At 37.4% G+C, this 13,159-nt stretch overlaps 1 protein-coding gene across 3 annotated transcripts; it reads right to left on the bottom strand.

Moving 5' to 3' along the window:
- Positions 1-775: 775 nt before the first annotated feature.
- On the bottom strand, positions 776-12,912 carry ero1b (endoplasmic reticulum oxidoreductase 1 beta). 3 transcript variants are annotated; one of them, XM_047044209.1, is made up of 16 exons: positions 12,442-12,912; positions 10,697-10,816; positions 9,374-9,457; positions 8,988-9,029; positions 7,493-7,575; positions 7,223-7,296; positions 6,733-6,853; positions 6,483-6,529; positions 6,138-6,149; positions 6,001-6,027; positions 4,745-4,837; positions 4,300-4,546; positions 4,082-4,151; positions 3,465-3,551; positions 3,035-3,168; positions 776-2,866 (listed from the first exon to the last, which is right to left on the bottom strand). In XM_047044209.1, exons 1-16 carry the CDS (start codon positions 12,607-12,609, stop codon positions 2,806-2,808), a joined length of 1,470 nt encoding a protein of 489 aa, XP_046900165.1. In that variant the 5' UTR covers positions 12,610-12,912; the 3' UTR covers positions 776-2,805. The 3 variants fall into 3 exon arrangements, with proteins under 3 accessions (XP_046900165.1, XP_046900164.1, XP_046900166.1); XM_047044208.1 differs by having other exon boundaries at positions 6,138-6,158; XM_047044210.1 differs by lacking the exon at positions 12,442-12,912 and adding an exon at positions 11,463-11,739 and having other exon boundaries at positions 6,138-6,158.
- Between the last annotated feature and the right edge of the window lie 247 nt (positions 12,913-13,159).

Below are 13,159 nucleotides of genomic sequence, written 5' to 3' on the forward strand. Positions count from 1 at the left end.
TAAGCTTTATGTACCACTATTTTGGTCAAAGTAAATCTTCATACCTTAAATGACCTAGTTTGTTGCATATGCATGTGTCTCTCAAAAACGATAATACTGTTTCCAAACTTTTGACAAACACTGTATATATAATAGGATTAATTAGAAAGTTGTCGGTCTACTGCTGTCAAATCATTTACAGCATAACCCTGTTGTGTAAGACACTGAATGAAATGTAATTTGATAAAGTTGATAAGTTTGTCTTTTGCTGCTTTTGCTCTGTGAGAAATGGCAGTTGTACCCATTACAATGTGAGATACTGATGTGTGCAGTATGTCAGCCAGTACAATTTTAAACCGCACTATTGCTTGTTAGTTCAAATATACAGTAACTGTCGTTCATATTTAGAGGACACACAATTAATTTCTTGTAATCACGGAAGTATTGTACAGATGAAATCACCATCTGGAGCTTTCACATCAAAACAGTCTGAATGTGACATACATTTTGAACGTATATTATGATGATATGGAAATATTAGATTATATATTTCTAAGGAAGGTGTGTTTTGTATGTCATTTGTAATGCAGTTTCACTTAAATGCTATATATTTTGTGTCTGTTTGTGGATGTGTTGTGGAATGCATATTGACACATAAACATGACAAAAAAACTATTGAGTATTCAATTAAATAAACATGAGTTTAAGCTACTAACCTAATTGTATGACCCTTTGAAAATTATACTACTGAACATCCCTTTCTCACCAGCCTTATGACACACACAAGTTGGACAAGTTTGACAACCAGAAATATTTAATCCTCTGTTCAAATAAATATACTCAACAAGTACAGTATACACATCAATATATATAGGTGCAACTATATATAATCATAGATTTGAAAAAAAGTTCTGTATTTATTTCCTTTACAAATGCGTTTTACAAAGGCAGAGAGGAGAAAGCTGGGAATCAATAGTGACAAAATAGTTTAATGTACATTTTGTCCTATTGAGAAGGCTTTTTTTTCATTCTAAAATTACTTTTGGAAACTTGTTTAAGGCAGACAAGTGGATTGCACAGGACAATCTGGTGTTGTAGACAGCATGCAAGGCTTGGAACACAATTACACAAACAAACCGGACACCAACGCTCGCACACACAAAAAATCTACCAAGAAATGATGTCCATGAGATACCTTTCATTTCAAACAAAAGATAATAACACATCCCATAGTGTTCACATTCATGGTGAGAGTAGCATTAGATTAGCTGTGCTCCATTGAGTAACTCTTACTAAAGGCTTGTTTACTAAAGGTCCTAAAGAGTTTTTTGTTTTTAAACATGGTTGGAAAAATCATGCTTACAGTACGTGATGGTAATATTATGATTACGTGATTACGTCTTCCTTTCCAAATCCTCAGAACATAAACACTTTATGGGGTCAAAAGGTTTGGAAAATCAGCTGTTGGACAAAAAAGGCAACATAAAATCTTTGGTCCAATTCTAAATCAATTTCAAAGAAAGAACAACAAAATAATAATAACCGCTCTCACACTGGTATTTGGAATAAGTATCTCAGATTTTTCATATCAAGTAATAACCATAATAATGTCAAATTGCTGACACTTGTAGGATAGCTATGACAAGTCATTACCAATATTAAAGTCTAATTCCAAAAATATTTAAATCTGAATATTAATTGTAGAAACTTAAAAAAAGCTTGTTTTCAGTTGTGAAGACAGAAAATACCATCCTTGAACTTCTCCTTCAACAAGATGGCAGCTTAACACCATTGGTCAAAGTGTTTGAATTCAGACTTAATATTCAACAAATACTTGAATATCTATATTAAGCAACATTTTAGTTGCAACACAATTCCTTACAGATATATTTGAGAAGGGATTTAGTCATTTTTATCTCAGGGTTCAAGAAAAACAATTAAACTTAAGTCACCAAAAACATGTATATGTAAACATATACATAAATATGTAAAATGATTGATGAGGCATGATGACCAACATTGTATTTGTAAGGATATACTGCGTAGTTTTTCATATAATAATGACCTAATTTATGCATGTTGTGCAGCAGTAAGACTATGTTGGGACACCACTGAACAGCAAAAATGTGCGTACACAGACATTCCCTCAAAGACACATGCGTTCGGAAACAGAAGAAATCAATGACTTCTAGAATAGCGAAAAGCTGCTACAAGTGTCAAGATAACAGTTGTAAAAGCTTGGGGAAATAAAAAACATAATTCTTGTATAGCTGCAACTGTTTTTTCCTCAGAAAACATGCACACGCTCAATCACACATCAACACACATGACACTCAAGCGTACGCACACCAATGTTCTAGCTAGATTACAACTAGTATGCCTGAGATGGTGAATTGGGAGGGGGGGGGGGGGGGGTAGAGAATAAAAAATAATGGAAGGACAGACTCACAGGCATTAAGCATTTATGCAACACAAATGCAGGAAAAAGGAGGTAGCTAAAAGGGGGAGGCAAAAAGCCACGGAGTACAGCATGAATTGCAGACAGAAAACAAATGTGCAATCAAATACTTGCAAACTAGGAACTTCTCTGATCTCTCAAGCGAGTGCTGGGCTAGTAATGCTCACAATTTGAATGCAAACATCGGTAAAGGAGGTCTTTCAGACCTAAATCTTGAGGAATATCACACACAGGGATGGGAGATGTTGAAATGAGTGGTAGGGGGGTCAGTGTTGACTCTGAAGTCCCTGAAAGTGGCCTCATCCTGGATAGGATAAGACTATTGCAGTTTCCTCTTCGATTGCTCCACCAGGTGGCCACATTGTCTGTTACCTCTTGCCATTAAGTAGGCTTCGGAAGCTATGGAGCTGGTGTATGCTTGTGGATAGTCTAAAAGAAGGTTAGGCAAGAAAAATAAACAGCCATGTTAACACCTCTTGACCTTGTATCACTAGGACTCAATTACTTTGAAGTGAAAATCAATTGTTTTGCTTTTATATTTAAGTTTCTGAAAAACATATTTTAAAAGGACTTTTCCTAAAGAGGGGTAACACCAACCTTCCGAAGGCATTCAGTAAGGCGACGATCTCCTGCCGCGTCAGCTGGAAACCCTTGGAAGGGCTGTGTTCCGGAAGGTTCTTGATTTCCTTTTCAGAGAAGAGGATCTTCAGGGCTGTACCAAGTCCTTCGATCTGTAACGTGAGTGGAGAGTTAAACAGGCCAGCGTTGGCCAGGACACCATCAAAATAGGATTTTCTTTCTGAGCAGTCTGGATTGAAATTATCTATGTATCAGGAGTAAAGGCACATTTGTAAAGGCAAAATTGTACATTAATGCTCAACTGAATTACCATGGGTGAGGGGAATAAATATTGTGCAAGAGTAGACTCATTTTACAAATAGATAAGCGTAAGTAAAGAACTGACCACAATGTGTCAATCATACATTTATAAATCAAGCTATTTCTAATTTCTAATAAAAAAACCTACCTGTAACTTTCCCCAGAGACGACACTTACTGCAGCCTACACAGTCCATGATCCGGGAGATGTTTTTGAAATGGAGACGGAATTCCTCCTGGCAAACAATAAGGAGGCAAAGACAAAGGGAAAAATCAGGTGTCCACAACTGTAAAAATGTATAACAATACCTAATTTTAAAAATAAGAGAAGTGGACTATTTTAAACCACAAAGAAAGACGTGCAACAAATGTATGCACATTTATACCCACTGTGTCACATTCCAAAACGTGAGAAGATAATTTGTGACAACAGGTGTTCATATACACAAAACACAAAAGTAACTGGCATGAGAATCATTAACTGTTATATAACATAGCTGACCAGAAACTTGCTTGTCTGGTTGACCACTCATGCATTGAGGCAGCACTAAAGCTGCTGCCCTCCTCTAACTGCAAAAACACGTTTTCAAGACTTAAAAACATTTTTCTTGTCTTTTTTAAGATATATTATTTGCCTTTTGATGGCTTTATTAGACAAAGATGGTTACAAAAAGACAGGAAATGTATGGGAGAGAAAGACAAAAATGCTCCAAGACAGAATCCATATTTAGTGTTGAAGCTATAACTGTCAATGAGGTGGGCTCACCTTCAAAATCTTTGCTTCAATTTTGTGGCCCGCAAACATTGACTTCTCATCAAAGTGCATTGGGAAGGCTCTGAAGAAAATGAGAAAACAATTGGTAGTCAGTGGGAGGTTAGTAACAAACTGTTAACAAGTGTAATTGATGTACCTATAAAAATGGGTGGTTATACTGTATTTTTATGTTACATGTTTGTTACATTCCATCCTCATTCTCTACATACTGGGTCTCGTTGAACAACTGCATCAAGAGCTCCTTGGTGCCAGTGTCCTCTTGGGTGTTTCCTGTGTACAGGTTAATGAAGGCACGGTCGAAATACGGCGCCAACTTGGAGAGTGCTCGCAGCTCAATTAGATATAGGAAATAAAGGTTTTTGAGGCGCCGCGTGCCTTCGCCCTTGGTCTCAGCAGGGTCGAAGCGCTGACGGAACTCCTGCACGTTGGGGCCCCAGAGTGACTTGCCCCAAGCCTCTGAAGTAAAAGTAAAGGCTGAATGAATCGTTGCATGGTGTTAGAAATTGCAAATATTAACATACTGCAGGGAAAATCTTGTGCATCATCAACACCTATCTAAACATTTGTGCAATCATCCTCATATGTAATATTAAAAATGTTCATATTCACATCTATTAAATGGCAAGGAAGTTGGGGGGGGTGGGGGTTTCCTACCATCCAACAGGTACTCTGCACACAAGTGAATATTGATGCTACTATGGAGACCGGAGATGAGCCTGTAAAACACCCTCTTTTCCAGACACAACCCTATTCAGGAGAGAACAACACATTTTCACATTGCTCTTCAAAAGGGAGATGAAAGTCCTTTCACTGTATCTTTTTTGTTGGGTATATTGGGCATAGCCCTATTAAGCCAGGGGTGACAAGAATGTAGTTGTTCCACTGCATCCTCACCCATTACAAAAAGGTTTGGGAGTTTCAAGTTCAAGTCTTTTATTTGTCAGATGCACAGAACAACACAAGGTCAGACTGGGCACTGAAATTCTTAAGACAAGACAACGCAAGCACCTGTTATACCAAGCACCTGTTATAACATAACATATATAAGTACACGGAACAAATTTACATCTATGCTGAGCTTAGATAAGTGAACTTCCTGAATATACAGATAGCAATAAATAAACGACTATACTAACCCTAAAACTTCTAAAATTACAGATAACAATAAATAGTACGCTATACTAACCCTAATGCACAAAAAAAAAAAAAAAAACAGTTTCAACCCTATAACCTATCTTACCTAAGTGGAGTACAGTGCAATAGTGCAAATTTGCAGATCAGTGACTATGTCAATGACCAAACAGGAGCCTGGTGGCGAGGTACAGTGAGGTACAGTAGTGCAATGTTACTAAACATTGACAAAACAAGTAACGAACACTAAAAAGACAAAAAAAAAAGGTTATATACAGCAGGTTTACCACTTGCTGTATATAACTGTCATGATGTTTGAGGGCCTCGAGTCTCACTAAGTCTCAATAATGTAATCTTTGCATCACGGGACATGCATGACAAAGACTTATTTCATGAAGTCTACAGTGAAGGGAATAGAACTCTGTGTGGCTTCTTTGTACCCAAACCCAAGAGGTTTCAACAGCCTCTGTCTGCCTAGACAAAACACTTCAAAGCTATCATAGAAATACATAAGAGGGTGCTTTTTATGGTTGCTTTGACGTGACCGAGATGTTGAAATAATGGAGAAGAGAGGAAGCTTGAAAGATATTCCAGGGAGAGTTTGATGACTTGAAATAGACACATGCAAAACAACTACGATAAAATGACTGTGTCAAGCTGTTTGAATTTCCCTCTCAAATTTGATGAAAATAATAATTTTCATTGTCTCACCAAACCATAACAAATGACAAATCTTACAATTAAAAATAAAAGGTTTAAATAATAAATAAATAAATTACCTTCAAGCCAGTCGTAGAAGCCCTCTCCTGAATGCATGCAAAAAATAAAGATGTTTCAGTTTGTATTAACATGGGAGTCTTGCTATTATAATCCCAATAAAAAATTGATACATTAAAATACATAAACTAGCACTTACCATCGTCATCTCCTAGGGGTCCAAAGGATGACAAGGATAACAACAGCATGTTACAATCATACTATTAATAGTATACAATAAACTGACTGCAAACATAAAAACTTGTTTGTGGGAAAAACATAGCATTTGAATTCAAAATCATTGTATTGATTGTCTTTGCTGGCTTCTAGAAATGTTAAGGCCACTACGTTTTTATTTATAAATAAATAAATATAGAAATTAGACTATACAAAATAAGATTTTCCAAAAACGTTATACAACAGCATAATTAATGAAAAATCAATGAAAAGGCAGACAAGAGAGAGCAGACACGGTAAGATAAAAAAGTACAAAAACATCACTAACCTCTGCTCGGAGCCAGTGGGTTAAGTGGTCGATACACTGATCTTGGCCTGCAATCAACAAATACTTTTATGTCACCAATCACAATGCACACACACAGTTTTTGTCATCATCATGTGATATTTTAGGGTTAGTGGCAATACTTTATTAGCTACGCAATTTATTTATATTAGTACAATAGTACTAATAATAAATAGCGAAAGCTCAAAAGTAGATAAAAGTATTTGATAAAGTGTGGGTATGTGTCTCTCACTTGAAGCAGTTCTCCTCGTAGATGCTGTTCCACACTCTCCATGCAGACGGCCCCTTATAGCCAGTGTAGCGTTCAGGGTTGAGGAGAAGGTCTACATACTCGGCATCGGGGGACGTCTCATCTGAAAGAGAAGGGAAGAGATAATGAATGAGTGAAACAGATAGACTGGTGGGATTTGGTGGTGTCTAAAGCTACTTAATACCATTTCAAAATTAATGGGTTAAAAATCAATTATTTTTACCTTTGCTAATTTACTGCAGATAAGAAATATAAATACATTTTGTATTCACACCAATGATTACATCTACAAAATACAATGTTTTGTATTTGAATAAATGAGTAACGTTTCCTACGGTTTAAAATGTTGAATAGTTTGAAAGGCTGTGAATACTTCTGCAAGGCAATGTAAAATAGTTTGAAGCCAGTGTATACTTTATAAAGCCTGACGTGCGAAAAAATTGATCTTTGAAGTTAAAATTTATGTTCTCACCGTCTAGCAGGCAAAAGTGGTCCTGAGCATCATCGTGACGAGCCCAGTCTTCAAAGGCCTCTTTAGTCTGGTTGCTGGCAAGAGAAACGGTAAAACAGTTTGAAAAAAAAGACTAACAACTAACAAGCACAGAACTGACAAATAATGTACACTATCATGAAATGTCAACATCAGACATTTTTCCTTCATTAAGTTATCAGGCACCACTTTGGGAATAAAAGTTAAATAATAATAATACATTTAAACTTGAAAAGTACAGTATGCTATTACCTTAATGTGCTGTTAATAGCTCCAAGTTCATGGGCTTGTTCACAGTCCACAATGTTTGTTATTGTGTTGGGTGCCTGTGAGTACTATGCAGCAGGAAAAAGAGCATTGTTATGAAAAACTGACCCAAAAGGTCTAAACTGCATTAATCTGTCATAGCCTCAACAGCCCTGACCTAAGGTTGCCAGTTCGATTCCCGGCCGAGCCAAATGACGTTGTGTCCTTGGGCAAGGCACTTCACCCTACTTGCCTCGGGGGAATGTCCCTGTACTTACTGTAAGTCGCTCTGGATAAGAGCGTCTGCTAAATGACTAAATGTAAATGTAAGGGCCACTGTTCTTCTCTAACTTGGCCAAAACAGTAATTTTCAGACTTTTCCCCAACTCACCCTGGACAGTTTACACTAGAGGTCCAAAAAATCTATAGCAAAAGACCAGAGACAGAAAATGATGTTGCCCAGGTCTCAGTGTCAGGACAGAATGCTTAACATCAAACAGCAAGCCAGTCATGAACACATATACCCAGGAAGGCTAAACAAACTAGTAAAGCTAACTGCCTTCTAGCCACATAGCTAGTTAGAGGTGAATAACCACTGTGTGTGGCTAATGTACCTCTCCTGGCCTTACAGGCACCTGCTGTGCTTTTCCCTCTACCTGCCACGTTGACTTGCATCTCCCGCAATGCCCCCTCCCTGCCCTGAGCTGTGGAAAAACTCTGAAAGAACGCTAATCTAATCTTCCTCAAATGTTTCAACTGGAAAATCATGAGGCTAACACCAAACTGTTACATGACAAATCCTAACAAAATAACATGGGAACAGGGAACATAATAATTATCTATTTTGGGAATAGGTGTAGCTCTGTGGTATAACTATTTACTGCAAATAAAAAGGTTACAAGTTCAAAACCCCCTGATGTACACTGCTTTGGCTATAAGCATCTGCTAAATGAACACATTTTTTATTTTGTATATTTTATCTCTTATTACAATGAGATATTTACACTACAACACTGCTTCTGTGCACCTATGACATCCTTTATTCATAATAGGCTACAATGTTTTGCCCAAAACAAAGCAGCTCAGTGCAAAAGCCTCGAGCCCATTGAATAGACAAATAGTTCAAACTTTAAGGATAACTAAGCCGTAGACACTAAGCTGTTGAAACTCCGCTTGACTCAGTTATTTGCAAAAGATTTACGCCGACATTTTACAACAACAAAAACGCACTAAAATGACTGGATTGACCTGCGGGTTCGATTCCCGGCCTGCGAAATGAGGTTGTGTCCTTGGGCAAGGCACTTCACCTGTACTTACTGTAAGTCGCTCTGGATAAGAGCGTCTGCTAAATGACTAAATGTAATGTAAAAGTTATCTTATACACAGCTTTACAGTGTTTTGAAGAGATAAGTTGTTATAAAAATATACTCCACCCTCTTGTCTGAGCTAGCATTTTTACACTCATTACATTTTAATGGATCTGCTGGGAACGGAGGCTTACCTTATTGTAGTTACCAGACTTAATTCCCACTGGGATCTTGCTCTAAAAAGAGACACCACCAGAAAACAATAGGGCAGGTGAACATCTCATCACGTTTAATTTGATAGAGGTGGCAAACATACTCAATACCATTCCTAACTTCCCAAGGAGTAGCTTTGTCTTATGTACCAGAACCTGAAATAAATGGATAGGCATCATCCTGTATGATAATAGCCACAGATGAATTTAACCCATGTTGCTCATAGCTGTAGTGTACAAGTACATAACACCTACAAATCAGGAGACAGTAATGGGTGATTTGGAATGGGCTATTGCTTAATGCAAGTCACTCAAAATAATGAAATGAAAGTTTGGCTAGAACAATTGCATTCTGCATAAACTCTGACCTCCGGGCAGGGCTCAACGTGGCAGTCCTTGATGGAGCACTGTCCATCGTCCGGCCAGAAGGGACAGGGCCGCTTGAGGTTGACCTTCAGAGATACCAAAAGGAAGCAAGGTGATCCACTTGGCCATCCTCTAAGTACCATACCTATCATCTTGCTCAGGCTGACAACAAGGTTTTTCTGGATGCTGTATCAGAAACGACTTGTCTAGGTCAATTAGACAATAAGACATGTTAGATGTGTATAGAGCCAAAACGTTTTTGGTGACATGTTTTATATGATTTCATGGACAGGTCAACCATGGATGACAACAAAGAGCTTATAAAACTCTCTCTTTCAAGAAATAAGACTGTGCCGTCTACATCGCTAGATCCATTTATTAAGTTGTCATTCATGAGGGCCACAGCTTACTGACAAGTCATTGATGCAGTACAGATCAGCACTGCAGGATCCAGATGCTCCCATTCACAAAATGAATAGTGTCCCAATGTGTATATTTTTCCTGTTTTGGGTTATTGATAAACTGTTCATCGAAGACGATAGCTTCCACATCAGGTAGTTTGGATTTTGTGTCCGTGTGCATTCAGTGGATGTAGTCAAGCAGAGCGAGATTTTCATTTTTAGAACCCTCATTGATGATGCAACGCATAGTCTTGGCAGAATTGCCACGTCACCTTGCTAGTTATCACAGGACCTTCAGTTTCCTACAGGCTTAATCTGCTTCTTTATTTTTGGTTGGCTAAGATCTCATCGATTATAGGGTGCATGCATACATTGTGACAAAACCAACAGTTGATTTTCAAACATTTAATTAATAGCCAAATCCAATTTGGGCAGGGGGGCTGACGTTCAGTGGTATAATATGGATACAGCGTCTGCTAAATTAACAAATTATTAATTATAGTCTTTTATTGGTTACACATTTCCGAAATGGAAAACATGGTGTACACAGGAGCTTTGCTTAGCCGATTTGTTTGAGATTAGACTGTATCAGAATAAGGGTGTGTCTATTGTAAATAATCTAGTACATGCATTTTGACAAGGTGCCATTTTCATAAAAGTTAAATTGTCAAGAATATAATTTGGTTATTAAAAGGCATTATAAGTGAAGATGGACAATGTGGTGTACAAAGGGCATTGTTTTTGCCTATTTGTATAAGATTAGCATGCCTCAGATTATGGGTGTGATTATGGGTGTGTCTATTGTCAAGCATTTAATACAACAACTTATTTGGTTAGTTCAACACTTAAGATGTAAATGTATTTGTTGTACAACACTGTCTGTTGACCTCTGACACTTCTTTAGCACTGTTACAGTCCACTTACCCTGTAATATCTGAAGTAGTCTTTCTCATTCAACTTCTTAATGCGCGGGTAAATCTTGAAGTTGTTGAAAACGTCAATGCTTTCAATGTCACAGAAGCAGTCGTCCAAGACACCAGTTAACTAAGGAAACAAAAAATTAGAGTTCCTTTTGGTATAAAATAAATAGAGGCATTTGGAAAAACAACTTGACGTCACTTCTTGTAATTTGTTTAAAATAACAAAATAGGTAGAGCGAGTGGCATCTCAAAACTTCCAGACTCAATCTACTTTTAGCACGTACGTTGCCAGACTTGTGTTCAACATGTACAAAAAGCACAAGACACAAAACAGGTTGAAGTCATGCCACATCCTGAAAAAACTGATTTGTACAACAGATACCTGTTTTGTAACTAGGCTGACAAGTCTGTCCACTGAAATCTGTCACACGTTTCACTTTTATTATCCAATAGTGAACAGCAGGTTTATCCTCACATGCTATGTGAAATTAAAACTGTATTGAGCTAGTCAGATACCTGAGCCCTCACTCAGTATTAAGGTTTCAACCTAACCAATGCAACTTGTCACTAAATGATAAAAGTGAGCTGAGTGGACAATTATACTGGTTTCATGGTGAAAACTAGTGTATGTGGCACTAGAGGCATGTTCCTTTGGAACATACGCAACAGCTTGCTTTAAACTTATGCAATGCTTTCTCTAAGCATTTAATAGACTGTAAATGCTTTTGTTAACAAACTGTTATTTACAATATATAGTCAACGTGTCTGACCTCAGAATGCAATAGTCCACTTATCATGACGAAAAGTTGTGAAGCCGTCCATATAAAACCAATTCCTCTGAGCATACCGGTATTTAATGGTTTTGCCGATGAAGTCCTCAAAGGGAGCCACTCAGTTTTTATAAAACGCTATTTTAAGCTGTTGCAAAAAACATTTGAACTACTGACATGCTGGTATGACAGCGTTGATAAGGCAATTTAAAATAAGTAGTCAAAGAGAGCTGATGTAGAGGTTGTGAGAGAAGATGACCTGTCATTTCAGACCACTGACTCCTCGTGGGTATATCCCGCTTTGACCCCGCCTCCAAACAAAGCAGTGTACAAATTACAGCTGTCAAATTAGCCCTCGACTCCTACAATTGTAGTCTTCACTTCACTCGAGTACACGTGATGTAGCAGTTCTTACACTGCACGGGACTACAAATCCCATACTGTATTTTTTACGAACCCCAAGTTTAACCAATCAGGGTACACCACGCTATATTCTTGTATCGTTCCTGGTTCATGTATGCAAATGTGATTTTTCCATTCTACATATGTATAGAAAAGTTGTATAATTAAACCCCTTTTCTGATTGGTTTACCCTTCATTGGTAGCAAATAAACGTGATGTTTGTCTTGAGTTTAATATTCATGGGGCATGGACCAGACACTTCTCGAGATTTACGTACGTAGCCTACAATACATGTATATTGTTGAATGAATATTATTTAGCACAATCTTAATATGAAATATAAGGTATTGGAGACAGCGTAGACAAATTGTACAGAGTTCAAATGAGAGGACAAAGATGTATTTCTGAAGGTGTGACGTCAAATTAAGGTGACAGTAGAAAATGCTAGAGGATCTGGATCATATGCATAAAGTAAATGTCTGTAAGCTGGATGCCTTACAAAGACATTACACTATCAGAAAATAAAATATTATTGAAATGACAATGAACATTGCCATTTTAAATTGGTGTTACTTACGTGGCAAAAGCAACTGTGGTCTTGATTGTCAGGTGTACTTTTTCTAGAATATTCATTCTGTGACGTTTTGGTCTTGGCACTGTTGTGAAACCAACCCAAAACAAAGTCCCCGAAGAACAACCATACAAAAACTAAAAGTCCAACAGTCTGTATAGTTACCTTTATCATAATTATTCAGTGGTTGCAATAAGTACGAAGAAGGAACTCTGCGGAAATATATCTAGATAGCTGGCTAGCTAATCAGCTAGTGCTAGCTGATGCGCACTAATGCGAACACAGCTAAAAAATATATTGTAGTCACAATCAGTACGGTTATTATATTGACATCCTCGATTATATGCTATAATTTCAGTTTTCCGTACTCACAAATAGTTGTTGGAATGTATGAAATCTAATTAAAATGGATACAAAATTAAATTCCCAGAGAGGTAGGACCAAGTTTAGACGTCTAAAAACACGACTTGATGAAGCAAGTCGGTACGGAAAGCCAAAAGGTTGAAAATACAATCGGTCAGCCTTAAATAATATTATTTTTAGGAACGTTTCAACCATATTGTATTTTACAATAGAGACATTATTAGTCGATTTAAGGCCATGTTACGAAATTGTAATGTAAAACGACATATCACTCACTACAGGTGGTGAACTAACTCCATGTAATTCGACTTTTGCCCTGGAATTTAACTTAACGTAAAGGTTTGCAATCGGCTGTTCAAGA

Source organism: Hypomesus transpacificus, chromosome 21 (assembly GCF_021917145.1).
Source record: "Hypomesus transpacificus isolate Combined female chromosome 21, fHypTra1, whole genome shotgun sequence".
Lineage (NCBI taxonomy): Eukaryota > Metazoa > Chordata > Actinopteri > Osmeriformes > Osmeridae > Hypomesus > Hypomesus transpacificus.